General features: G+C 32.7%; 1 protein-coding gene across 7 annotated transcripts in view; it reads right to left on the bottom strand.

Annotated features, from left to right (window-relative positions):
* The window catches only part of STAG2 (stromal antigen 2), a 121,692-nt gene that overhangs the window by 70,617 nt on the left and 24,249 nt on the right, over nucleotides 1-26,826 (bottom strand). For all 7 annotated transcript variants that reach the window (XM_031944428.1, XM_031944425.1, XM_031944426.1 and 4 more), the window contains exons 2-3: nucleotides 7,873-8,019; nucleotides 3,535-3,613 (exon numbers count right to left, since the gene is read on the bottom strand). In XM_031944428.1, the coding sequence (XP_031800288.1) occupies nucleotides 3,535-3,613; nucleotides 7,873-7,916 (123 nt within the window). In that variant the 5' untranslated portion in view covers nucleotides 7,917-8,019. The remainder of the gene's footprint in view (nucleotides 1-3,534; nucleotides 3,614-7,872; nucleotides 8,020-26,826) is intronic.

Genomic DNA, 26,826 nt, shown 5'->3' with positions numbered 1-26,826 from the left:
TCTGATGAAGTGGTTTAACATAGTCTCAACCTCAGTGTTCTCCTCCGTAAACGAAAATAGAGTGTACCTAAATGGGCTGTTTGCAGCTCAAATGTGTTAAGTGTTTTGCCAAACACTATATAAAGGTGACCTATTATAATTATTCTCTCCTATTTCACAACTGAAAACCACCCTGTCCTTCATTATGTCCTCCTTTTACTCCAGTATAGGACAAACAGGTAGCCTTTTTTAGCCAAGGCCAACTATTCTACATCTCTTCAAGGAGATTGCCTCTTTACTAACTCCTTTCAAAAACCAATATTCAATATTCACTTTCTTCCTATCCACTGGCTACTTGCCCACTGCTTGCCTACATATATGTTTAGATCTTCTCCCACCATCAGTCCACAAGAACTTTTTAAATTAGGTGTTCTGAAGTCAGGAGGACCTGAGTTCAAATATAACCTCAGACACTTCCTGGCTGTGTGACCCTGGGCAAGTCCCTTAACCCTAATTGCCTCAGCTAAAAAACAAAAAATAGGTTTTGAGGAAAAAGGTTGTTAAAAAGAGCTTATATTGTGCCCACAAAAATATTATCCCCTTAAACTACTTCATACTTCCATTGTCTCTACTTCAGATTTCTCAACCCTTCACAAAATAGAGTCCAATCCCATCTCACCTCTCACCTAAAAGAGCTCTTTACAATGTTACCAAAGTTCCATGGCCTTTTTTCAATCATCATCCATACAGCTGTGGAACATAACATTGCAGACAATCTACCTGGTTCCTAAATCTAGCTCTTATTTGTTGAGTTTGTTGAGGGGTCAGAGTTGAGTTGAACTAGACAGCCTCTGGACTGTCTTCCAGATTGAAGATTCTACAATTCCAATTCTCTTTTCTCTCTGACAACAATTCCTCAGCTTCATTTGTCAGATCATCATTTTCATACCTTGCCACCTAACAGCAGCAACTGCTCAGGGATCCCATTAGTTCCTATGGGTTCAAATTGTTGTTTCTATGCATATGACTCCAACTATCCAAATTGCAATCTTCACTCATCAAATGCCTGAATATCCTGTAAGTATATCCAAAGGCACTCAAGTTTAACCATTGAAAGAAAAAATATTAAAAAATGGCTATTATATAGATTGTGACATGCGTACATGTAATTAAGAGTTCTTCCATTTTGCAAATAGATGAGAGCTGGGCCCAGGAGGCCCAAAGAGGAAAAGGAGAAAAAGAGACTGAATTGCCTTTGGGAAACAGCAAAACTCCTTTAAAGAGCTCAAACTTCTCCCAGAAGTCTGCTATGTTAGAAGAACTGAATATCAATCAAAAGGCAAAGAGGCACACAGAGGATAGAAGCAGGATTCAATACATAATAAATAAGAAAATAAGAAAAACTGGAATAAATTATGTCATCAAAGATATTGTAATCACTGAGAAAATGGCCTAGTCATATGGAAAGAGTAAGAGACTCAACTGGAATCATCAAGATGTCAAAATAAACCAAGCTGGGCAGAATCCCTATATCAACCAGATAAACAGTATGGCTGAACATACACATCAATGAGATCAAAGATCCATTTAATTGTACTTGTCTGTACACATGTATACAGCATACTCCACCATTCCCCTAGGCCTCCGCCAACCAAAAGGGAATACTTAATAACCACTTGCTGTAATTCTGTATGGCTTTGAACCCTAAAGAGACCATGGGTGACGTGGGAAGAGAATAAGGAAGGGAGACAAAGAGAGAGAATGAATGAATGAATGTGAGAGAGAGAGAGAGAATTTTTGCTTCAGACATAATAGCTATATAAAACCTAACCTACTTGCTTCAATTTTATGAATCTACACATTACTAGAAATGGAGCTGAACTCATCATAGCTTGCACAAATACAAAGACTAAATATGACTGATAATTCCTCATTCTAACTACATGATAGACTAATAAAAGGAATCATTAGGCTCCATAGAAAATAAAAGGAATGTTTAGAGACCATGAGATCAATGAGAAAAACGAAATGACTTGCCAAAGATCACACATGCAGTATTTAATCCAACAGGATGTGAACCAATACAGTATGAAGTATTGATGGAAAAGAACAGACAAAAATAGCATAAATTAAAGAGTAAAAGGGAAACTGAATAACTTTTAAACACAGACATACAATTCCTAGGGCTATGCCCTAAAGAGGTCTAGAAAGGAAATATATATAAAATGTTTATGGCAGCTGTTTTGTAGTAGCAAGAAACTGGAAACTAAGGTGGCCGACATTTATTTTAGAAATTGTTATATACCAGGAAGATATGATTGTAATGAAACAATATTTTACTTAAAGACATGAAGAAATGGACAGTTTCAGAAAAACCCAGGAAGACAAGATATAAACTGATACAAAGTAAGAGAAAAACAAGAATAATTCAAACAGTAACAACCAGGGTACAAGAACAATGAGACTTATTGCACATACCAATGCAAAAAGTTGTTACAAAGGTCTTTCCCCCTGCCCAAGGAGGAGGAAAAAAGTGGAAAGGAAATAATCGTTTTTAAAAATCAATTTGATTTCTTAAAAAAGAGAAAAAAGTAAAGGGACTCAGTATCAGTATTGGTAGAGGAAATGACAGTAATCTCATCCATAAAATTAGCTCTAAAGCACCATGCTTTTCTTTTCAAATTCAAAACAAATATGTGCATGTGTGCACACATACAAATGTAAATATGCAAGTATTATGTTTGAACTTTTGATGTAATAAAAATGTTTTTACTTATCAAAAAACTGAGCAATAAAAACCCTTGATTTTTAGCACCCTAGAAATTTAACTGAAAACTAAAGCATATACATAAAGACAACAAAAAATTACATAAATTAAGAAGACTAAAAAAATTTTTCAAAAAGAAAACATCCTAAAAATTATGATGCACATATACTGATTCTCCTTTTATAGATGCAGAAAAGTTATTTGATGGTCTGAAGGCCATATACCATTGTGTTCATTATCATTAGTACAACTTAGGAAATAGATCAATAACAAAGCAGTCAACAAAATTACTTGGATATTCTTTTAAAAGTTGCTTTCCAGCTACACGCAGAGAAAGAACTCTGGGAGATGACTAAAAACCATTACATTGAATTCCCAATCCCTATATTCATGCCCACCTGCATTTTTGATTGCCTTCACAAGTTAATTGTACAATATTTCAGAGTCTGATTCTTTTTGTATAGCAAAATAACAGTTTGGTCATGTATACTTATGTGTATCTAATTTATATATTAATATAGTTAACATCTACTGGTCATCCTGCCATCTGGAGGAGGGGGTGGGGGGTAAGAGGTGAAAAATTGGAACAAGAGGTTTGGCAATTGTTAATGCTGTAAAGTTACCCATACATATAATCTGTAAATAAAAAGCTATTAAATAAAAATAAAAATAAAATAAAAGTTGGTTTTCTGGTTCAAACATTTAACAACTTTAAATTACTTCAAACCAACATCAATATTTAATGACTTCAAAATCCACAACACAAGTAATATGAATGCTGTACATACTTTTCCTTTGCCTTGTTTTTGGTTTTTTCCTTCAATATCCTCAAAGTCGGTGTCAGAAGAAAAATGTGTCTCTGACTCCCTGTAACAACAAGATAAGTAAATTTTGAAAATTTAATCAGAAAGCATTTCAAATTACATTTGTTATGCAAAAACAAAAGCTGACAGGTCACAGAAATTTAACTGCATACTCAAACCCAAATGTCACTAAAAGAAATTCCATAAAATAACCCATGAAATATTCCCTTTATTTAATGCTGCATATTATTTTTAAGCTACTACATGAGCAGTTTAAATGTAAAAATGAATCAAAAAATACCTAAACTAAAAATATTTTTTTTAAATATTCATTTTATCTGAGAAAGGAAAAATGAAAAACCTTTAAATACTAAATATTGGGAGTTAAGACATAAATTTCATTACATGTTTCATTTTCTAGTTCTTATACTGTTTTTAAAATAATATTTGTCTAAATATCACACTTTTATGTTAAGAGTTTGTGTATGTTGGGTTATTTTAAATTATGAAGAGAAATTGACTATTTCAAGAGTACGAAGTCATCAAAACCAGCCCTTCATTTTGTAGATAAGCAAAATGAGGAGAGACAGACAAAATGATTTGTCCAAAGTTGCAAGATGGGATTTGAATCCAGGTCCTGTGACTATACATCCAACACTTTATACTACTCTATGTAGTGGCAATTCATAAATTTGTATTTTTATAAGAAAAAAAGCAATTAACTTTAACAAGGATCTAGACATAGTGATTCATTTATGCACACATACACAGTCACATGGGGCTTTGGGGTTATATTATTCTTAATAACAATGATATGGATAAAAAAGACAACACACTGTTTTACGTAATGAAGAAAATACACCTATATTTGAGAAAGTTCCCTAATGCAGGAGCTCCTCACACCAATAAAATCATAGGTCCATACAGGGAAAAAAGTAAAATAAACTGGGTTTTATATAAGAAGATTAATAAACAAAAATTATCATAGCATCCTAAAATTTGTAAGTAGACATATGGAAGTAAATTGAAAAGACCAGACTAAAAGTTTTTTCTGATCAAATTGTCTTCTACTTACATTTTATTACTACAATAAATAGTTCTCCAAATGTCATGTAGTGTCATTGATTTTTTTATATCTAAAATAATGACTAACACACCAATATTTAATGAAATATTATTATTCATCAGCACTCTGGCCTGGGTATCTTCCTTCAGAGAATTTCAGGAGTGTAACAAACACTATGATAATCTCTATTCTAGTGCCAGGGATACTGACAATAGAATTGGGTATCATTGTAGAGAATCAGTAGTTTCACAAAGTATATACTTAAGCTAATTTCTAGAAGAGCTAGCTCCAGTTTCTGTTCTTTGAAAAACACCCTACCCTAACAGGAAGCTAAACTTCACAACCTTCCAAAACTGGAAAAGTTCTTGCATACCACAGGACTTGAGAGAATTATTTTCTCTCCGACACATTTATGGAACATCAGCAAAAATTCCTAAGCACTCCTAAGTTCTATAAACTTCTCTGAAAATCCAGCAAAAAGCATTATTCTTTTCCAAGTCCCTGGGAAATAATCAAGTGTGAAAAACATTTAAAACAGAGGTTCAACTAAATCCTTAAAGCTTCATCAACACAATTCCTAGCAAAGAAAAGAAAAATGAAAATATATTGTTTTAAAAGCCACCTGATGTTTTAGGAGCAAAGTTTCTAAAGCCTACAAAATTAAACGGCCAACAGGAAGCCACAAAACAGAAATTCCACAAAAGCAGACTTTAACTATTCTTCATAACACACCCACTAGTGTATTTGGGGGGGGGGTGAGAATGGAGGGAGAAATATATATATAACAGGTATAAAAATGCCAGGAAATTTGGGCTCTCTGAACTTGGACATGTAACATTAAATTCCTGGGGCTTAAAAATTTAGGGGCTTACCTAGTCTCTTCCCACCTGTAAAATCTATAAGCTCAAACTAAAATTGCAAGACTGTTTCTCTCAAAAAAAAAAAAAAACATATTCTGACAAACAAAAGGACAAAGATAGAGACCGATAGATGATCCTGGGGAAGAGAACTGATGAAAATTGCACAGCTTGAATTTAATCAAATTGAGAAACTGAGGCCCAGAGGGATTAAAATGGCTTGCTGATGGGTCAATGACAGAATTATTTAATGCTACAACTCCTACTTCAATTCTACTGCTACTTCCACTACAGAGGGTAGCCAACAAATTATTCCTTTATGGGGGATAAGGGATGTCACATTGGGTCTTGGGAGTAATTAAGTAAAGAACAGTAGGCCTGAAAGTAAGGAAGAACTTGCATAAGGAACCAGGCTATTTGAGTACACATTCTAACTACATCTCACCTGTGCAACGTTCAGTCTCAGTTACCTCATGAAAAGACTGGGAAGATGGTGTATTCAAATACCAATTGTATGAGCCTACTCCTTAATAATACTTCTATTTCCTATGTTACAGAGTTATTGCTTGGGAAAGAACTATGGTAGAAAGGAGTTTCAACCAGCTTTTTTGTAGGAAGATACATGATGAGAAAGAACAAGATTCTCTAAGTATTAGTAATACTTCATATGTTTTGAACCGAAGATTGTTTTTCCATCCATGAAGCTAACATATGTATTACTATCCTGAGGAGCCAACCCTGAAGTAGTGTGATGGGATAATATTTCTTTCTTTTATGTTCAAAGCAAGGAAGAAGTTCTAAGGTAAAATCATGAATAAATGCTGTGACCACTAAGAAGAATTTAATTGGTGTAGAAAATAAATGACTAAGCAGTTTGGTGATTTTGAGGAACCTTGTGGTACAATATAAAAAATACTGAATTTGGATTTAGAGAATCTGGATTCTGATCCTGGTTACATATATTACACCTGTGTGACACTGGGCAAGTCATTTCACCTTTCTGAGTCCTCAGTTCCAGAGACTTGAACTAGAAAGCCTTTCAGTTCTAAATCTATTATGGATCCCAGGGTCAGAAAATGTCAACATGTTATCTGAGACAGAACTTGAACCCAGGTCTTCCTGGTCTAGTCAAAACACTTTCTACCATATTACAATGTTTCTTTCATTCCATAAACAAAAAGATCATGATCGAAATCTATTAGACCAATAAAAACAATGAATCAAAGTTTCACATTAAGGTTGTTGTTATGTAGATACACCTTTTCCTCTTTCCTCTTTTTAGTATGAAGTAAGCTCATAAAGATTGGGATAGGATCTTTTTTGCTAAATCCTTACACTGTCTTAGGAAGGGTTATTGATAATATGACTGTAATTACCACTTTTATGAGGACATTAAAATCTAAGAAAATCATATGTTTTATATATATATATATATATATATATATATATATATAAATCATAGTTTTATAGCCAACTAAAACAGTTAATTTCCTTTCTAAAAATGCTAATTCAAAGTAAATTTATAGTACTTATAATAAAAGATTTTTCTCCCAAATATACCCTCCTACCCACCAAAGGAATCTAACAGCATATCTCATCAAAACACTTAAAACTAAAAATAAGTGTTACATGAGAAGTGCTCTACTTATTCTAATGACATTACAAAAGATCCAAGATGCAGGCCATTAAGAAATTTATTTATATATGTGTGTGTGTGTGTGTGCATAAAATCAAAACTGATTATCAATTTCTATCTGATCTACTTAATTCCCCAAATTGACTTAGAAAATGTAACCAAAAGTTATGGATAACTCTTGAGGACCTATACACAAAATATCTTTTGATTACAGTGTGCTTATACTTCTCTACCCTAAAAAATTAGGTTTACTGAAATATTCCTAAATTTACAGACATTAATTTTTCGTAAATTGTATTTAAATGCAATACATTTTCAGGTTTTCCACAAGCAGGAGCTTACCATACACTTCTGACACTGTTTGGTATAACCACTGAAGGCTTTTTACACATTTTGCCGGAGTGGCTATTTTCCATCTTATTTATTACATTTTCATTTCTGGGCGCTAGTTTTGGAGTTTGAGGAAATGGGGTTATGCAAAAGCTCGGCAAAATAACATCTTTTTGTTAAAAAAAAAAAAAAAAAAAGCAAAAATTAGTTTTGAAAATTGTGACGCTACTTGAAATAATTAGTACGTCACAACTAAATTAACTGGAATGTCACAAAACCAGGGCTGGGAATCACAGTTCCAGAGTAAAAGTTTAAACGCCTGTTTAAAAAGCACATGTAGTACTTACTATTTTTGCTACCAATGGAGAATCAGAAAATATGGGGAAAACCACATCAAAAAACCTTAATAATTATCACTATTAAAAATTACTTACTGAAGAAGGTTAAAATCAGTTGGTATTTCTGGAGCTGCTATCATTTCTTTATCATCTTCTGGAACACCACAGTATTAGAAATAATGTGTTCATAAATTTATATTCGCAAAATGAAACTGTACTTCTTTCTTCTGTGACAGACAATTCCTAAAAAAAAAAAACAAAAAACAAAAAAACAAAAAAAAAAAAACAGGCCATGTTTATTCTAGAAAGCGGAGAAAGAAAAGAGAACAAAATGATTATCCTCCAAAGCTACAGATACGAGTGACTACTGTGTTATGACCCCCAAAAAATTGTTTTTTTTTAACCTCCTCTTTACTCCTTTACCTACATGCTCATTTTTAAAACAAGCAGGTACAATGCCACAAGAAAAACAAAATATAAGACTTCCACTATAAATTTAACAGATTTAAAAGTTAATTATTTCTCTTCTTTAGTTTTATTTTTAAGTCTATTTTACAGCATAGCATTGATCTTTTTAAAGAGCTTCACAAAATTCAACTACTACATAGAACAATATGAAATTCTGAAATTTCTCATTTATTCATTCATTTAAAGAACAACTATTATATGCTTGGGGAGAGATAGGAAATATTTTTAAAAATTAATCTCAACTCTTCCTCCTCAAGTAACTGACAACCTAAACTGAAACTAACAAGTCTCATAGTGAAGTTAGTAAAGTGTTCCAAAGTTGAAGATTTCAGATTAGTTTAGAAAGCTATAAAGGTTATAAATCCCAAGTAGGTGAGCAATATATATCAGAAAAAGAAAAATAAGCCAGTTTGTTTGTATGCAACTCAGTAGACAACTTTACTGGTAACTGCTGCCAACATCAGCTAAGAGGCCCATGATTTTTTAATTTACTACTATCTAGCAACTGAAAGTACTTTAAAGTTAACATCCCAAAGCAATAAGGTACTGATTATCTTTTCCAACGGCTCATGAGAAATTAAGAATTTCTGTGTCTTCCTTGACGAAGTATTATATTAGCCACTACAAAAGTTTTAAGCAAATGGCCTTAAAAGGACAATAAAACATGTCGAGCTGAAAATCCTGTCATTCTCAACCCTAGCAGAGTAATGTCCAACTCCAATAGAAAAGAAACCATTAAACTATACATAAGCATCCCTGCTGGCTGCATAAATAAAAATATAATATAATCTGTGTTTTATTGTATTTTTTTAATTTATTTTGTTATGTATTTCCCAATTACATTTTAATCTGGTTCCCACATGCCTCATTTGACACCTTTGCCTTAGAACTAGAAAAATTCAATACCAAAGGAGAAGGACAGGGAAAAAAACAGAAGGCATGGATAATCTGCTCCTGAACTACCCAAGAGTTGTCTTCCAAAACCACTTTGAATTTTGTCTCTCTTCTAAAGTGTTCATATTGTAAAAATGTCTAATTTAGTGACATGCCCATTACATGACAATGCACAATTGTTCTCTCAGACTATCATTTAAATACTTCTATTTAAAAATACGTGTGTGTGTGTAAAAATACCTGTGTGTGTGTGTGTGTGTGTGTGTGTGTGCGTAGAAAGATTCTTACAACTAGTCAAGAGAGTAGAAGTTCCCTTCAAGCCAGAATTTATAGAAATGTGCCTACTCCCAAGTCATTTGGGGAAAAAAAACTGGCCACCTTATTTTTGTAATTTGATTTATTGTAATTTAAATACAAATTTAGTTTATAAATGTATTCTGACTACACAACATGGAATAATGTATAAAGTGCTGGACTCAGGCTTCAATGTGCACCTCTGACATTGTATAATCAGGGGCAAGTCAGTTAACCTTTCTAACAGTTGAGTTTTCTGATCTGAAAAATAGGGAAAACATTTTTTCACAATCTATTGTCCAAAAATGCTGGTTGTAATGAAAGAAATTTGCAAACCTTGAAGCCCTGCATGAGTTAACATTTTAAGAGACAAAAAGAAAACAAAAGACATAAAAAGTAACTAGATGGTGGAGGGAAGGAAGGTAAAAGTTGTAACAGAAGTGATTGCAAGGGTCAATGTTGAAAAATTACCCATGCATATGTCCTGTCAATAAATATATATATATATATATATATATATATAGACTATTTAAAAATAGACTATTTGCCCTGTAACAGCAATATCTATTTCTAGATGAGAAAGGCAATTTCTTTTGACTAGAAAGAAACTAATGCTGGATGAAGAAGAGAGCTAAGCTAGGAGTCAGGATGACTTAAGTTTAAAATACTGCCTTTCACACAAAATGATCAATCATGTGCCCCTAAGCAAGTCACAAGTTGCCCCAAACCAGACTCTAAATTGCAGAATTATGCTGATAAAACAGGATGGGGATGAGGCTAGGGGGAGTTCCACATATCAAACAGGTCTTGATTTAAAATAATAATAATAATAATTAAGTACATGATACCATACTAAATTCCAAGTACTTTTATTCTCTGCATTTTTTATCTTGAAATATCTACAGCTTGCCATCAAGAGAACCAGTGTGGCTAATAGAAAATGTGGTGGGAGCTTTTTTGAAGTCAATCTTGGTTCACATAAATACAGAATATATTTTTCCATGTTCAGCATATTTATACAGTTAAATATAACATTGATAATGAGTATACAAAAGTAACATATTTTTAGACAAAACATAAATTTCCTAGGTGGACATAAGATAAAATTTGATGGAAGCATAACAATGGCATGATTAAATTTCTTTAATTAATTTAACAAAATAAATTAACAAAAAAAATTTTATCCTTATACTTTTGTAAATAATCAGTGTATTCAAAATACAAATGTATACTCAAAGATCACAAGGTGGAGCTCTCGCCCAAAGATAGAAATACAAATCTCAACCCATAGTTACTCTTTATAAGGTATATTAATTCCATATAGCGATAAGTTAATAAAATTATTCCTAGAAGGGAAAAGAGGAAGAAAGGGACAAATTTATAATGACTCTGGGAGTTTAAAAAAAAAAATCTGCAATCCCTTTTCTAAAACCGACAGGATCAAATTCATAAGTATGATGCATAATGCATTTTCATTAATTTTACAACTAAAATACCAATTCAATATCCAATCTAATCAGCATTTATTAAGCACCTACTATGACCTAGGAGTTATATAGTTGTATTTTAGTTAGAGAGATAGACATCACTAAAACAAAACACTGCCTTCCTCTTGATAAATCCTCATCACTAAAAGATTCTTTGATTTTATAATGCAAGTTTTACTTGTCCCAAATTCATATTGTTTAAACCCCATTTAATTCTTCTGCAATGTTTTCCTTCCTCACTGCTGTCTCTGAGAATGTCTGGCTTCTTTTAGGAGCTCAGATTAAAAGTTACTGGAGAATATAGACTGTTCCTATACATAATATAGAAAATGGTTCTTGGTTAAATTATAGCCTTGAGTGTGTTCACAACTACTAAGAAACTTTCTTTCCCTATCTATAAAATGTGAACAGTATTTTCTGTATCCTATACATAATATAGAAAATGGTTCTTGGTTAAATTATAGCCTTGAGTGTGTTCACAACTACTAAGAAACTTTCTTTCCCTATCTATAAAATGTGAACAGTATTTTCTGTACTTATCATCCTTATCAGAAGTTGGTACAAGAAAAGTAACTTTGCCAATTACAATGAGTTCTCCTTAATAGAAAACCCCAGCTAAAAAGGGTAATTATTTTGGAGAAGAGAGATTGCAGACATAGATAAATAATTTCATCAGATCCTAGATTTGGTGTTAAAGCTCTATGCATTCATTACTTTGTCCCATCAGTCTCTTCAAATGTCAAGATAGGTTTGAGAGGCTGACAGAATTATCTATTATGTCCCCAATGAACAATTTTAAGACACTTCTGGCAATGGTAAATTTTTTTACAAAATTAGAAAGAGACCCTCCAATAGGGCTAAGGCCATGCCCTATTATTCAAACAAGTTTTCAATGGGTAACAAAGGGAATAGTTGTTTGACAGATCTAAGAATTAAGAATTACCAGAAAAAAAACTAAGTAATGCAAATTAAGACCTAGAAACAGCCATTTGTTAAGTGTATAATGCTGGTTAAGTAGAATGGATGAATGCTTAAGCATCTTCTAAGAACTGCATTTTTATTTGTCTGCAAAATTTATTTTACAATGCAATATAAAATGATGTTAGATTTTTCTAATATATAGTCTTTATGGAATATCCCTTAAAAGTTGTTTCAAAGTTTCTCCCATTTTTGACATCTAAAAACCAATAACGGAGAGACAACCCCTAAAACTGGGTTGACTGCATACTCCTTGGCTCATTTGTTTCTAAAACCATAGTAACCTTGAGTTATTTGCACTATATTAATTTAAAAACCATGACTTATCATGTGCCAAAAGATTAAAATACAATGGCAATAACCAACATATTTCAGAGAATTACGAAGTAAAATTAATTAAATAAAAGATTTCTAGACCTAGAAATGCATAATTCACATTAAATGAGGTTCCAAGTCTTTTATTGATTTAAATCTAAATCCCTGTAGATATTTGTGTCATAAAAATCACTTCATACCTGGTATCATTTGAGTCCAGTGGCAAATCTCAAAACAAAAGAAAATTCATACCAGAAAATGTTAGCTCTAGACAGGATTATGGTTTTAAAAAAAATCATAAGTTATATATTAAGCCCTAAAAGCTTCCAAATCATTCTTAAAAGAAACATATATAGGTCAAACAGTACAAAAGTGAAGCAGAATTCAGTTCAATGTGTAAAAAACAAGAGAAGAGATTTTTATAGAGTAATAATTTTACAATTTAATGATCACATTTTAACTTATTAATAAATTACTTTAGTGTCAATTGTATTAATAAATTAAACAGCCAAATTTATTCCAAATTGTATCAAGCATTTCCTCCAAATTCCAAAAGTTTCTTATTCCTTTCACTTCACATTAGCCAATGTCATACTAACATATCAATTACACTCAGGCATTCCATATCAATTTTTATTATTAGCCAAAAATTTAAAGTCTTTCTATAATTCATTATTAAAATATTTATATAAGCAAATTTGATTTTAAGTAGTGAATATAGTGAATTTGTAAAAATATAGTTAAGGATTAGGTGGCTCCAGAAAGCTTAAATTACTCCCCTGCTACAAGATGGAAATCTTTCTGGCCAAAATTAGGCATACAATACCCCCACCCCTTTCTCCACAATTTAAATCTCTAGTGTTATAAATTAAGTGAAATTGAATCGACTGATCATTATAGAATACCATCCTCTGAACTAAAAAGATTAATGTTTTACATAGCCATTTTATAAATTAAAAGAATATCAGCTACATTTATGATATTTTAAATATAGCAAAAATAAATGTGTATTTTTAAAGGTTAAAATGACTTTAAATTACCCAATTTTAGAGCAGAATGATCCAACCCTACCAGAAAACATGACAACAATTGTCCCCAAAGATAAACGCTATTTCTGGCAAAGAAAGTAAAATTTCTCTTATCACTTAAAGCCATCAGACAGAAGAGGCTGCTCAAATTTAGGTAAATGTGTCTGTTTTTAAAAATGTATTAACTGCAACTATCCACTATATAGACGACAATGTAATAACTAACATTTACACAGCAATTTATAATAATCCTGTCAAGTATGTGGCACAACTATTATCATCTTCATTTTACAGATGAGAAAACCAGGTGCTCCCTTCTCAGAAAAAGGGAAGATAGAAAAAAAGCCTTTAAAGTCTTTAGAAATGCAATAGACATGCATGTAATGTGGATAAATTCCCATTAAAGTCTGTTGAACAAGATAAGCTGGTAATAATTTTCACAAATATAAATTCCCAAAACTTTATTATTACTACAACAAGCAGTCCCCAGAATTTGCTAAACACAAATTTTTCACTCTACAAATCCCAAATCCCTTTACTCTCAAGACAATACAGTACTGTGCCATCTAATGGAGCTAGAGAAGTAAAAGTTATTTAAGACAATATTACTATCCTTTAACTACTTGGTCTTTCATATTTCTATTAATATTCTATATATCTTAAATAACAAAGACTTATTCCCATTAAATAGTACCATGAAGTAAGAAATGATGAATGTTAAACAAAGAAGAATGAAAAACATTAATGAATTGATGCAAAGTAAGGAAAGGCAATATATATTTTATATATATATACATATATATATATATATGTATGTATGTATGTATATCTCACTACAAAAATATAAATGGAAAAAGGCATAAAACTATCAAAAATGAATTATTTAATTGCCCAACAAAAGCTAGTTTTCAAAAAGAGATGAGAAGATATCTCTATCCCACACTGCATATAATCTCATAATTCTTCAAAGAATTAATCCACTCTAAATCATTTATGTGTTATATAAATTAATGGAAATAAAATAAACTAAACAATGGTAATGTATTATCTTTTATTAGTTTAGAAGAAATAACTAGTTCTTTTTATTTTTTAAAGCTTAATAATTGAAGCTTAATAATCTTTAAAAACTGAACTAAGACATTTAGGATACTATATATATATATATATATATATATATATATTCACAGACATGCAAAATACATATGCTGCTCTTCATATCTGAAAGATATTTATTGTTGCAAACAATTAACTTTTTAGGATGAATGATGAGATAACAGCAACCACTTATTTCATACTGCATACATTAAAGATGCTCCTTTACTATGGATCTGTAATTGTTGTTTTAAAATTGTCATTTATGACTTTCCCCCTCTGCTTGGGATGCTGTCTTTGCTCAAAAAGAATGTTCCAGTTTCTGATTATTTCATGCCAAGATGTCTGCTACTATTTTCCAATATCCCACAGCTATACTACTTTGGCTTAAATTGTGTTTCCATGTGTCCTTATATAGATTTTCTCTGCTTGCCCAGCTTGTATAGTCATCTACTCTTGATAGTCATAACAGCTGTTTAGGTATCCTGCTGTCATCCATCCTCCACACACTTCCTACCAAGAGTACTGTAGCTGACAAGCACAGTAAGCTGGTAGACTGTCCAGATTCTAGAAACTTACTGATAATCCTACCTTCCTATTCACATTAAGTATAGCTCATAAACTAAGTTAAACAGTTTACCATTAAAGAAAACAAACAGTTTATTGTTTCTGAAATAAATGCCAAATTGATACCAAGCTATTACCCAATACATGCAACTTAAACACTGTGAAAACGTTATTTCATTTGACACAACGACCTTGTGAAATGATTAAGTCAGATGTAATAAAATTATCATTACTCCCATTTTACAAATGAAGACAATGGGAAAAGAAAGATAGGACTTTAAGTTTGAAACAAAATAATTATTAGTATTAATAACAAATAAGTTATATATTAATAACAAATAAGTTGTTATTAATAACAAATAAGTTATTATTCATTGATTTAGACATGAATCTAACCTCGTACTTATATTAAAATTAAGGAAACAGTTCATTTGTATAATAAATATATATGTTACATCCTTGTGCCAGGATTCAAACCCAGGTTCTTTCCATGAAATATGGATGGTATCCTTTTATTTTGTCTACCACTCATACAATGAAGAATGTACAGCTGTTCCAATAACCAAAGGGACAATTTTTAGTTCCTCATTGCTGACAAAATTGGAACAAACCTCAGTGGTGCAGGACAGTATATAATGCTGGTTTCTTATACTTGGGTAATTGTGCAAAACAATCTACAATATGGGCACAGCAGGTCCCCATTAATAGAGAGAAAACTTCCTGTATTTAAATTCACACTATTTGAAGTTGTCATGATATAAAAATATGGTCAATGGTTTCAGACCAATAGAAACATGCAGTGTGAACAGCATTTTCAGGAGTCATCAAAAGACACTGGACCGGTTTCTGATGATGTTTCTAGCCCATTGCATTTTTCCCATGAATTTAGAAACCTAAGAACTTTCCTCGTTGCATAGTCAAAAGCACAAAATAATTCGAACAACTCTCCTTCATTCCAGTGGTGAAAGTGAGTAGACCACACAAAAAAGAGTGATGAATAATAAGTTGGTATGTTTGAGCTTTGCAAGACATCTTACATATAATATTTCATGTGATTATCAGAGGAACAATAGATACTCCATGTTTATTATTCTCATTTTATAAAAGTAAACAACCTAGTCCATAACAATGATATGATCCAGGTTCTTCTGATTCCAAGTCCTGAACTCTACCACTGCAGAACATCATTTTCTTTACCATCGTTTATTTTACCCTGCCACTTTGTCCTGTTCCTGCTCTAGAATCCTAGTTACCAGGACTGCATTTGTGATCCAGTAACACATAATGAATTTATAGGAATATTTCCTTTTTTAATATACTCTTACTAGTTAACAAATCTCTGAAAGTCAGAATTTTGTCCATTGATTTGTTCTTATTTCCCATATTTAATAGTATTGCTATATAGTTTGAGGGCATTGCTAATTTTACACAAAAGTAGCTGACACTCATTCTTTACTGTCTCACTTTGAGACATTACATTTTTTAAAAGACTGAGTTTTGTCCTAAAAAATGATTTAAAAGATTCAAGAAATTTTTATGACTTCCACTATCTATACTCTGCTACTGTCAGCTATTTAGAAGAACTGTAAAAATGGTTAGAACAATAATTGAACACAAAAATAGTACGTTTTAGGAAGTGTGGCATTAGGTGATTCCTATACCTAATGTGCTATGTTGGGCAAGGGGGGGGGGGGGAAGGGGGAGACAAGACAATATAATAAGATGCTTGTCCCCAAGGGGCTTACTAGATTATAGGGGACACAGATAAAATGCACTATAAAACAAATTACCATAAGTTGACTGCAAAGAGTACAAACTGACAACATGAAATGAGAATGTAATTAGGGAGAAAGGATCCCAAAAGGCTTTGAGATGGAAGAGATGGAAGCATCTGAGATGGACTTTGAAGGAGAAAAAAATCTAAGGGAGTGAACAAACTGATAACTGAGTTTTATTTTCTAAACAAATAGAAACAAAATTAAAAATTTAAGTAGATTATTGTGTAATAAACAACAAATGAGAAATCCTGAAAAATGTGCTAAGAACTGTATGAATTGTGAGTAAAATAAACAAAGACAACTGATATAACCAAAACAATGTAAATGAAAAGACTGTTAAAATGAAGCTAAATTCAAGTGATATCAAATGAAGGACTGATAATTAAGAAAGCACACATTAACCCTCAAAAGCAGAGAGTAGCATATCTACAACATCAGAATATAGCATAAAGTATATGTAACTATTGGGCGTTTTTGATTGTTTTTCCTTTTTAACAGATTTACAGGTTTTGCTGAACTTGCCATTCCCCACCTTTTTTTTAAACAAGAGAGAGCTTGCTGGATATTGGAAGGACATGTCTGGAAATGATATGATGTTTTTTTAAAAAAATCAATTAAAAACAAATATTTAAAAAAATATAAAGTACATATAGATTGATAGTCAAAAGACCTGGGTTTAATTTTGCTTAACATTCCTACTTAGACATCCTCAAAGTTCAATGTCCTCATGATTCTAAAATCTCTTGTAATTCTAAGGTTTTATTCTCACTTCCAACAGTCTCCTTAAAATATCAAGAAAAAGATACTCCTTTGCCACTCTAAAGGATAAAAAAGACTGATGAGATACCACAAGGGCAACCCACTGTTTTCACTTAACAAAAACATTTGAAGAGAATGGAAGTAGGAAATCCATTTGTTCCAGTAGCTCAGAAACTGAAAATAAGTCATAAATCAGTTTACTGTATCTACCCTCAAGTTAATTCTCTCCCAAAGCTGTCACTACTTAGAACCCCAAAACTAATTGCAATTAACACCAGTCCTATTCTCAAGAAAGGTAATCAAGACACTAGTCCCCATTAGCAGGGACTAAAGAGTTTCAGGAAAAATTAGCCAAATTACAGATGCTCAGATGTCCCACTTCCTAATTTGTTACCCCATTAAAGAATCAGAAAAAAATAGTAATGTAGGTCACATGGTGTTATATGACTGAACACTCATCCTTGGTGTTCTATTTTCCTTCCCCCATTTAATGTAATTTCATAAAAGTCCTTCCCTATTTTTTTTGTTTGCCTAATATTGGATTATTACAGTATTACAATATGTTCACGTACCACAAATGTGTAATCCTTAATTTTTCAAGTTTCCCAGTGAGTAGTAAGACCTTTGGCCAAATTAGAATCTTCTAATAACATCCCCTAGGGGAACTCTCAAATATTGTGAGAAAATCCCCTCCCCCATTGGGAGCTGCTCCCAAGTCTTGCATAGTAACAGAAGAGTTACTTGTCTGGGGTACTAGATGTTAAGTGACTTGGCCTAAGTCACCAGCCTACTGGTGTCAGAGGCAGGACTTGCTCCCAAATTTTCAGGATTACAAGGTTTGCCCCCTTTTCACTACCCTGCTACCCCCCAAGCTCTCTTTCCACTTAGTCATTATATTAAGAACTTGTTAAGCTGTGTGTGTGTGTGTGTGTGTGTAGAGAGAGAGAGAACAAAACATCTCTCTAAAGAAGCAAAAATAAATGAAAAATAAACGAATGAATGAATGAATAAATAATTAGATAGGTAGATAAATGAATGAATGAATCCTATCACTCAGACCAGTAAAGACCACTATGGTTGTAAATTTCAGAAGACTTTATACAATTTCAACACTATAACTGGAATTTAAAAATATCTCAAAGGATGAAGATAGTGCTTTTTTCTTAACCTATAAGGAAGAGAACATGGTAGAATGAACATTTTTATTTCTTGCTGTTAATTGATAGACCTGGTTTTTCTAGCATTAAGGATTAAGCTGCAACACAGAGAGGATTGGTTTCACAAAATCTAAACCAAAATTATGATGCTTTATATAAGCAATCTTAAGAAGACAGTCTTTATCAAGTTAGAAATAGCGTGCCAACAGTACAAATTCATCAGGCCCTCCCTTTGACTAAGTGCTACCAAAAATTATCCCATGCTAGTAAAAATTATTCCATAATAAAAATCAGTTAAATTTAACTTGAACCTAATGAGTTTTGACTTGAACCAGTATGATATTTGGTTCTTTTGAATTACACTAAATGAAGCTACAAACTTTTGATACTATACCAGTATCCCATCCTTTTCCTATCGAGGAGCTTTGAAGCATGGAATCTAAGAATTGGGAGAGAAGGTAACTAGGAAAGCAACTAAATTTTTATTAAATTGAAAAAAGACTTCCTATTCTTTTCAGGTCAAATTCTACTCTAGCTAATAAAAAGTTCCAATTCCTCATTCATAAACAAAGCTTATTTCAAAAGTCCATCATATGGACTTTTTCCTCACAAGAACAATTTTATAGTGTATCTATAAAATAATGACAGCTACTACAGACCCAAAAAACCCTGTCTTTGCTTGGTAAATATTCCATAATTTCCATTAAATTGAGAAATGCAAATTAAGACAACTCTGAGATACCACTACATATCTGTCAGATTGGCTAAGATGACAGGAAAAGATGATGACAAAATATTGGAGGGGATGTGGGAAAACTAGAACACTGAGACATTGTTGGTGGAACTGTGAAAAGATCCAACCATTCTGAAGGAACTATGCTCAAAGGGGCTATCAAACTGTGCATACCCTTTGACCAAGCAGTGTTTCTACTGGGCTTATATCGCAAAGAAATCTTAAAGGAGGGAAAGGAAACTTTATGTGCAAAAATGTTTGTGGCAGCCCTTATTGTAGTGGCTAGAAACTGGAAAATGAACGCATGCCCATCAATTGGAGAATGGCTGGGTAAATTGTGGTATATGAATGAAATATTATTGTTCTGTAAGAAACAAACAACAGGATGATTTCAGAGAGGCCTGGAGAGACAATATGAACTGATGCTAAGTGAAATGAGCAGAACCATATTTTTATTATATATAATAACCATATTTTTATTATATACAGCAACAAGACAATTATACGATGATCAATTCTGATGGACGTGGCTCTCTTCAACAATGAGATGATTCAAACCAGTTCCACTTGTTCAGTGATGAAGAGAGCCATCTACACCCAGAGAGAGGACCATGGGAACCGAGAATGGACCACAACATATCATTCTCACTCTTTCTGTTGTTGTTTGCTTGCATTTTGTTTGCTTTCTCAGGTTTTTTTTCCTTCTTGATCTGATCTTTCTTGTACAGAAAGATAACTATATATATGTATACATATACTGGATTTAACATATATTTTAACATATTTAACCATGTATTAGATTACCTGCCATCTAGGAGGGGGAAGGGGGAAGAAGGGAAAAATTTAGAACAGAAAGCTTTTGTAAGGGTCATTGTTGAAAATTATCCATGCATATATGTTTTGTAAATAAAAAGCTTTAATAAAATGAAAATTTTAAAATAAATAAATTATAAAAATCATAAATCCCATAAAATTCTATGTAAGTATAAATATATGGTTTATAATTATAGCATGAAACAAATTGTTACAATTATAGAAATGAAATAAAAGATAAATGTTTATTTTGAATTCTAGGGGTGCTGGAAATCATATTTAAACAGAAGATGAAACAAGTAAATGAAGATTAGATGGAGATTTTGGGGAAAGTTTGTGATACTTTCAAGGACAGAAGGCTAATTAGTCCTTTACTTAATAGGAATGTCAAAATTAACAACTTTTTTTCGATGGCACCTGGACAGTATCTCTCTTCAATTTATCACCTCTTTGTCTTCTAGGTTATAAGCACATGGCATTCAACTAGAGTTGCTATCTATGTTAAACTTCCTATTTGTCCCAGGTTCAGCTTAATAAATATTCAGTCCAAATGAAGGTGTAAGGAGGAGAAATCTGAGGTGAAATAATCCTTGTACTCTGTGCATGAGAAAATGGGAAAGGGAGGGGGAGCATGATATGCCTACAAGTAAACTGTGAGGAAAAAAAAGGTGATGAGGAAAAGACCGAAGAGACGCTAGCAAAGACAGACAGACTGAGTCACACACACACACACAGTCAAATAGGTGGCAGTCTCAGTAGTGATGTGTAGTTGGCAACTGGCCATTTGAATGAAAAAGATATTGTAAAGTCAGATGTCTGATTCAAGAACCATCTGTACCAAAAAAGAAATCTATAACAAACTGATAAAATTATGTCGTTTTGAGTAAGTGCAAGAGTGATGATGACAAGTTCAGCATGATCAGCTTGTTGGTATGTAGCTGGGTAAGGCAGGATTTTGAGCTGTTAGAATTTAAATAGAGAAGAGTAAAGCAGTCAGTATATGCTGGATAAGAGTAGGAACAAAGTTAGGGAAGGAAGAATGTTATCTGGATTGTGAGAAGTCGGGAGGTGAAAAGAAGTCTGGTTGGGAACTAGTGGGACAAAGGGTTAAGTAGATAGGATGAATGGCTTAAGTAGACAGTTACAAATAAAACCAATGTAGTCAAGATTAGAAGGAAATCAGAAAATTGGGGGGATAGTTTCTCCAATAAATGTCTCATATCTCATTATCTCAAATTTATCAGAATGGGAGTCATTTCCCAACTGATATTCAAAAAATATCTTTTCAATGAAAAAATAAAAGCTATGTATAGCTATATAAAACATGTTGTAAATCATTAATGATTAGAGAAATGCAAATTAAAATAACTTTTAGATGTCATCTCACACCTATTAGAGGTTGGCTAAAATGATAAAAGGGGAAAATGATAAATGTTGGAGGGGATGTGTAATAGAGGAAAACAAACAAAAGCCGGGACACTAATACACTGTTTGATAGAGCTATGAACTGAGCCAATCATTTTGGAGAGCAATCTGGAATTATGCCCAAAGAGTTATAAAAACAATGTATACCTTTCACCCAGGTCTGTTTCCTAAAGGTGATCAGGAAAAAAACTATATGTTCCAAAATATTTTTAGCATCTTTCTTTGTGGAGGCAAAGAACTAGAAATTGAGGGGATAACTATCGTTTGGATAATGGCAAAACAAGTTGTGGCATAGGAATGTAATGGAATTCTACTGTCCCATGAGAAATGATGAGCAAGTTGGGTTTAGAGAAACAGGAAAAAATTCTACATAAAATAAGGAAGAGTGAAATAAGCAGAACCAAGAGCACATTGCATATAATAATAGCAACCTTGTTCAAAGAATAATTCTGAACTAAGTTAATTCTGAGTATTACAAATACTGATATCAACGTCAAAAGACCTATGAAGGAAGATGCTATCCACCTCATGAGAAAGAACTAATAAATAAAAGGATGCATATTGTGGTTTTACATTTATTTTATGTGTAACCACATTAATATATGTGTGTGTATGCTGTCTGTCAACTGGTAGCCTTTTCTAATGTGGACTGGAGAAGGGAGGAACAGAGGGAGGAAGTTTGTAATATAAATGTAACAATGTAACAAAATGTAACAAAAAATTAAAATGTTTCAAAAAGCAGAAGAGTTACATGAGTGTTTCAAGGAAGGTACCACAATGGTATGTAGTTAGAATTAATAGGAATTGTTGATTGGAAATGGAGGATGGAAATGTTGATCAAGAAACGGAAAGTCAAAAATAACTGCAGGATTTCTAGAATGGTAGTATTAATGACAAAAATAAGGAAACTGAAAAGAGAAAGAGATCCTGAAGGTGGCAGCATGATGAAACATGTAGCCTAGATATTTACACTATGTACCTAGCTTGATAAATATTTACTGAATTGAATTGTTTAATGTGTACATATGAGACTGCCATAACTTCTACTTCTCTTGTAAAGCTCATAGGACTCTGTGCTCTATTTTTTTTTCAAATCATGCATGTCAATTATAAATTCCATTAAAAATTTCATTAAGACTCCTTTAATACTTAATTTCAAGGTCAACCTCCAAAATTTTACTGACTAATTAAAATATTTCAAATCTAAGTTTGTCAATACAAAACTCTTAAAAACAAGAATCAAAAACATGAAAATATTTGTAATAAGCAGGAAAAATTGTTAAATAGATGGAGGAAGAGTCATTGAAAGGCAGAGTCTCTAATGGCAGAATATTTTCTTTTTTGATTTTTTAAAAATTCCAGTCGTTTCCCAATATCCAATCCTCTCTCCAGTATCACTCTGCCTTATAGCAAAGAAAACAAAATTTATCAAATTAACTCGTCAGGATTACCTGAGTTTAATTAAATCCAATTTCTCTGGGCAAGTCATTTCAAAACTCTCAGTTTCTTCATCAGTAAAATGAAAGATGAAGCTATCACCTCACATCTAGTAATGTTTGGAACCAATAGATCCACCTTTCTTATCATCTTATCAGGACCAAGATAGATCAATTCAATATATTCAATTTGAACACCACTTCCTTTTAGTATAGGTCAGATGCAATGGATAGAATGACAGATCTTGAGAGAAAGACTCATGGAACCGAGTTCAAAGCCTACCTCTCTCACTAACTGTGATCCTGGGCAAGTCATTTAACCCAGTTTGCTTCAGTTTCCTAATCTGTGAAACAAACTGGAGAATGAAATGGCAAGCCACTTCAGTATCATTGACAAGAAATTCCCAAATAGGGTCATGTAAGAGTTGGACACGACAAAAAAACAACAGAACCCCTTTTAGTATTTTTTTCATTTACCATATTCCATCATTTTTTTCACAGTAGAAATTTTGATGTCCACTGTAAACCTAATTTCTATAACCTCTAAATTAAGTATATATTTTTCCTTATGACCAGACTGGTGATTGGGAACAAGGAAGCATTTTATTTATTCTAAAGCATTCCCCATGGTTTTAACTGCTCTTTGTTCTCCCCCTCAAATTATCTTAAAAAAATAGATCATTAAATTGTCTACAGTATGAATGTATACATAGATACAACAAACGAATCAGTAAAATACAAGAAGAACAAGATTTCTGCATCCTGGAAGCACCGCCATTTTCATAAGAGATGGAAGACGGATTCAGTACTAGCCTCTTTGTTGATATATTATTAACTTTTGATTCCCAAATATGACACAAATATACACACTAGCAATAGCATCCATTTATTACTACAGATACCCTCAATAATTTAGCTGAGAGTTTAGGGTAAAAATTGAATTCATCTGAAAGTCTGAATTTGACTCGACTCATGCTAGCTGCTTGTCTTAGAGATGAACAAAGGATATGAAAGGAAAGCATATATAGTAAATAAAGACTTGGGGGCGGCAGTGGTGTTATTTTTCATAAGGAAGGAAGAAATTAGGGCTCTAAAACCCTGTCACTGAACATTTAGGTTAGAAGGTCATCTATTGCAGGACTATAACTGTACATACAGATACAAGACAAAAAAATATCATGGCCAATAAGTTTACATTCTACTGAGGAAGCCAGGGAATGAAAAAAAAAAAAAACACCCAGCACAAAAACAGAAAAGTAATTACAAAGATATATCAGTAATGAGAGTATTAAAATCAAAAGAGGTCTTAAAATTTTTTTTCTTCTGTTATGTCTCATTCATGACAAAAACAAAACTAGAAACTCATGTCTCCTAACACCCAAAGTGTTCCTTCCATACAACCATTGGTGACTGTTTGGCAGTGAAAATTAGGCTCTAGAGCAGTCAAGTAAGACAGAATAGACCCAAATCCATGGAGAATTAATTTCTATGATAGGAGGTTTTTTGCCTTTTTTGTATCATTCTTTTTAAAGATGATGTACCATAACATAGGCACAGGTGTTGCTGGACATAGAGGGCTGAGACAATTAGTCATTGTCACTTGTATAGAATGGAAATCTTTCCTTTGAACTACAGTGGCCATAGTTTCCTTTGAGATAAGGTTGAGCTGTAGTGGCTAGCAATCTTTCAATTAAAGCATAAGGGTGCCCATAGAAGCATATATGGAGACTAAATTGGCTATATGATCCTCCCGTGTTAATCTTTTCCTTCCCTGTTGACTCTACTACTCTACTATGTTGTCTGTAGTTTGGAGGCTACCAAAATGCTAAATGCTGTTAATTTCTGCTGGCCATTGCTATTCCCAGCAGGGTTTCTCTTCCTACCTGATATTTATATTGCAGTTTATAATCCTTACCATTGCGGTGATCTAGTTTTAGTAGAATATAGTTTTACACAAGATCTTGTAAAAATAATTGGAAATTGTAATTAATGTCTTGATTTCTTTTGTAGTCTTTATGTATTTTAATGTAAGCATTTAAAAGCCTTATTCTGAAATAGGACATATCTGTACAAAAGTTTATAACAGCTATTTTTGTGGTGACAAAGAATTGGTAATTGAGGGGATTCCCATATTGACTAAAGAAGTTGATATGTGACTGAGATATTGTGCTGTAAGAAATGACAAGCAGCATGGTTTGGAGAAACCTAGAAAGACTTCTGTGAACTGATTCACAGTGAAGTGATCACAAGGAGGAGAACATTGTACCTATGACAGGATATTACAATGATAATCAACTGTGAATGCTGTCCACATCCAGAGACAACTGAGGAAATTGATGAAATCTTAGTACAGATTGAAACACACCTTTTTTTCATTTTGGGGGAGCAACATGGCTAATAAGGAAAAGTTTTGTATGACTATATAATTGAAATATTGCTTGCCTTTTCAATGAGTAAAGGAAGGCCTGGAGAGAATTTCTGACTCAATTGTTTAAAAATTTTAAAAATTTAATATTAAAAAAAATAAAAAGACCTTATTCTAGAAAAAGTATTCGTAGATGTCACCGTGGAAGTATGACCCACTACCAATGCTGATCATCTTGGAATCAAAGACTACATCCAACCTGGGTCCACTTCACTCCTGAGACAGCATAATTACTGTTTCCAGAGGATTCATCATGACTTAGCCTTACTACTACAATTTAATACTCTTAAACTCAATCTCCCTCAAGATGAATTAGAAGCATAAACCACCAATGTCTGGCCTAGAATTATAGATAAATTGATCAAGAAAGGACTCCAATCCTTTCATGTTACAGAGAAGGCCACCTTGTGCAAGGAGGTAAAGTGACTTGTCCAAGACCACTAGGCATTTTAAATATGTACATAAGTAAAGCAAAAATCTACAACAAAATTGAACAAATTTTGCTGTCAGACTACAGTAAAAATATTATTATTATTATTATTACAAACTTCAGGAGAGTATCACTGAGTCTAAAAGAGATAAAAATCAATACCTTTTTGGACATGAACAATGTGGAAATTTGCTTTAACTAATTATATGTATTGCCAATAGTTTGTTCCCTTTTAAATTGGAGGGAATGGAAGAGAAAATAAGTAAGAGATATGAAATATTCATTATTCATATACAATCATCACTCTAAAGTCAACTACTAAGCACCTGCCAGATAGTCTGCAAAAACTAGGTGACAACTAATTTTCATCTAAGACTCAACTCATGGATCAGCCACAGAGTAGAAAAATAACCCACCTTGGAGTCATAAGATGAAAGTTCCAAGTCTCAGCTCTCACATTTATGATCAAGTCACATAATCTCTCAATGCCCTCTGGCTTTCCTTGTCTGAAATAAATACCTGCATTTCCTTTCTCTCAGGGTTGGTGGTGAGGAAAACATTCCTTATACAGTGCCTAGTATAAAACTAGATTAATCATTTAGTGCTGTTTCTATTTTTTTGTCCAACCATACTCTTCCTAAGTGAATAAAGCAAGTAAACATTTATGAAGTATCCTATGCCAAGCAGTATTTTTTTCTTACACTATAAAGATAAAAGAAAAACGATCTAGAAACTTTAAAAGACCACTGGAAGAAAAGTTAATGTCATCTCATTCAACTTTCATTTTACAGATAAGGCCCAGAAAAACTAAGAGACATTTTGCTCAAGATCAAACAGGCAGTAAAATTTCAGAGCCTGGATTTCAACACCGTTCCTACAAAATTCAGATTACATTGGGTGCAAAGGGAACTTTCTGAAACTGAACAGTACCTATGTGTATATTATATAATACACACACACACACACACACA

Source organism: Sarcophilus harrisii, chromosome X, assembly GCF_902635505.1.
Source record: "Sarcophilus harrisii chromosome X, mSarHar1.11, whole genome shotgun sequence".
Lineage (NCBI taxonomy): Eukaryota > Metazoa > Chordata > Mammalia > Dasyuromorphia > Dasyuridae > Sarcophilus > Sarcophilus harrisii.
This window is presented reverse-complemented; position numbering and strand designations above follow the sequence as displayed.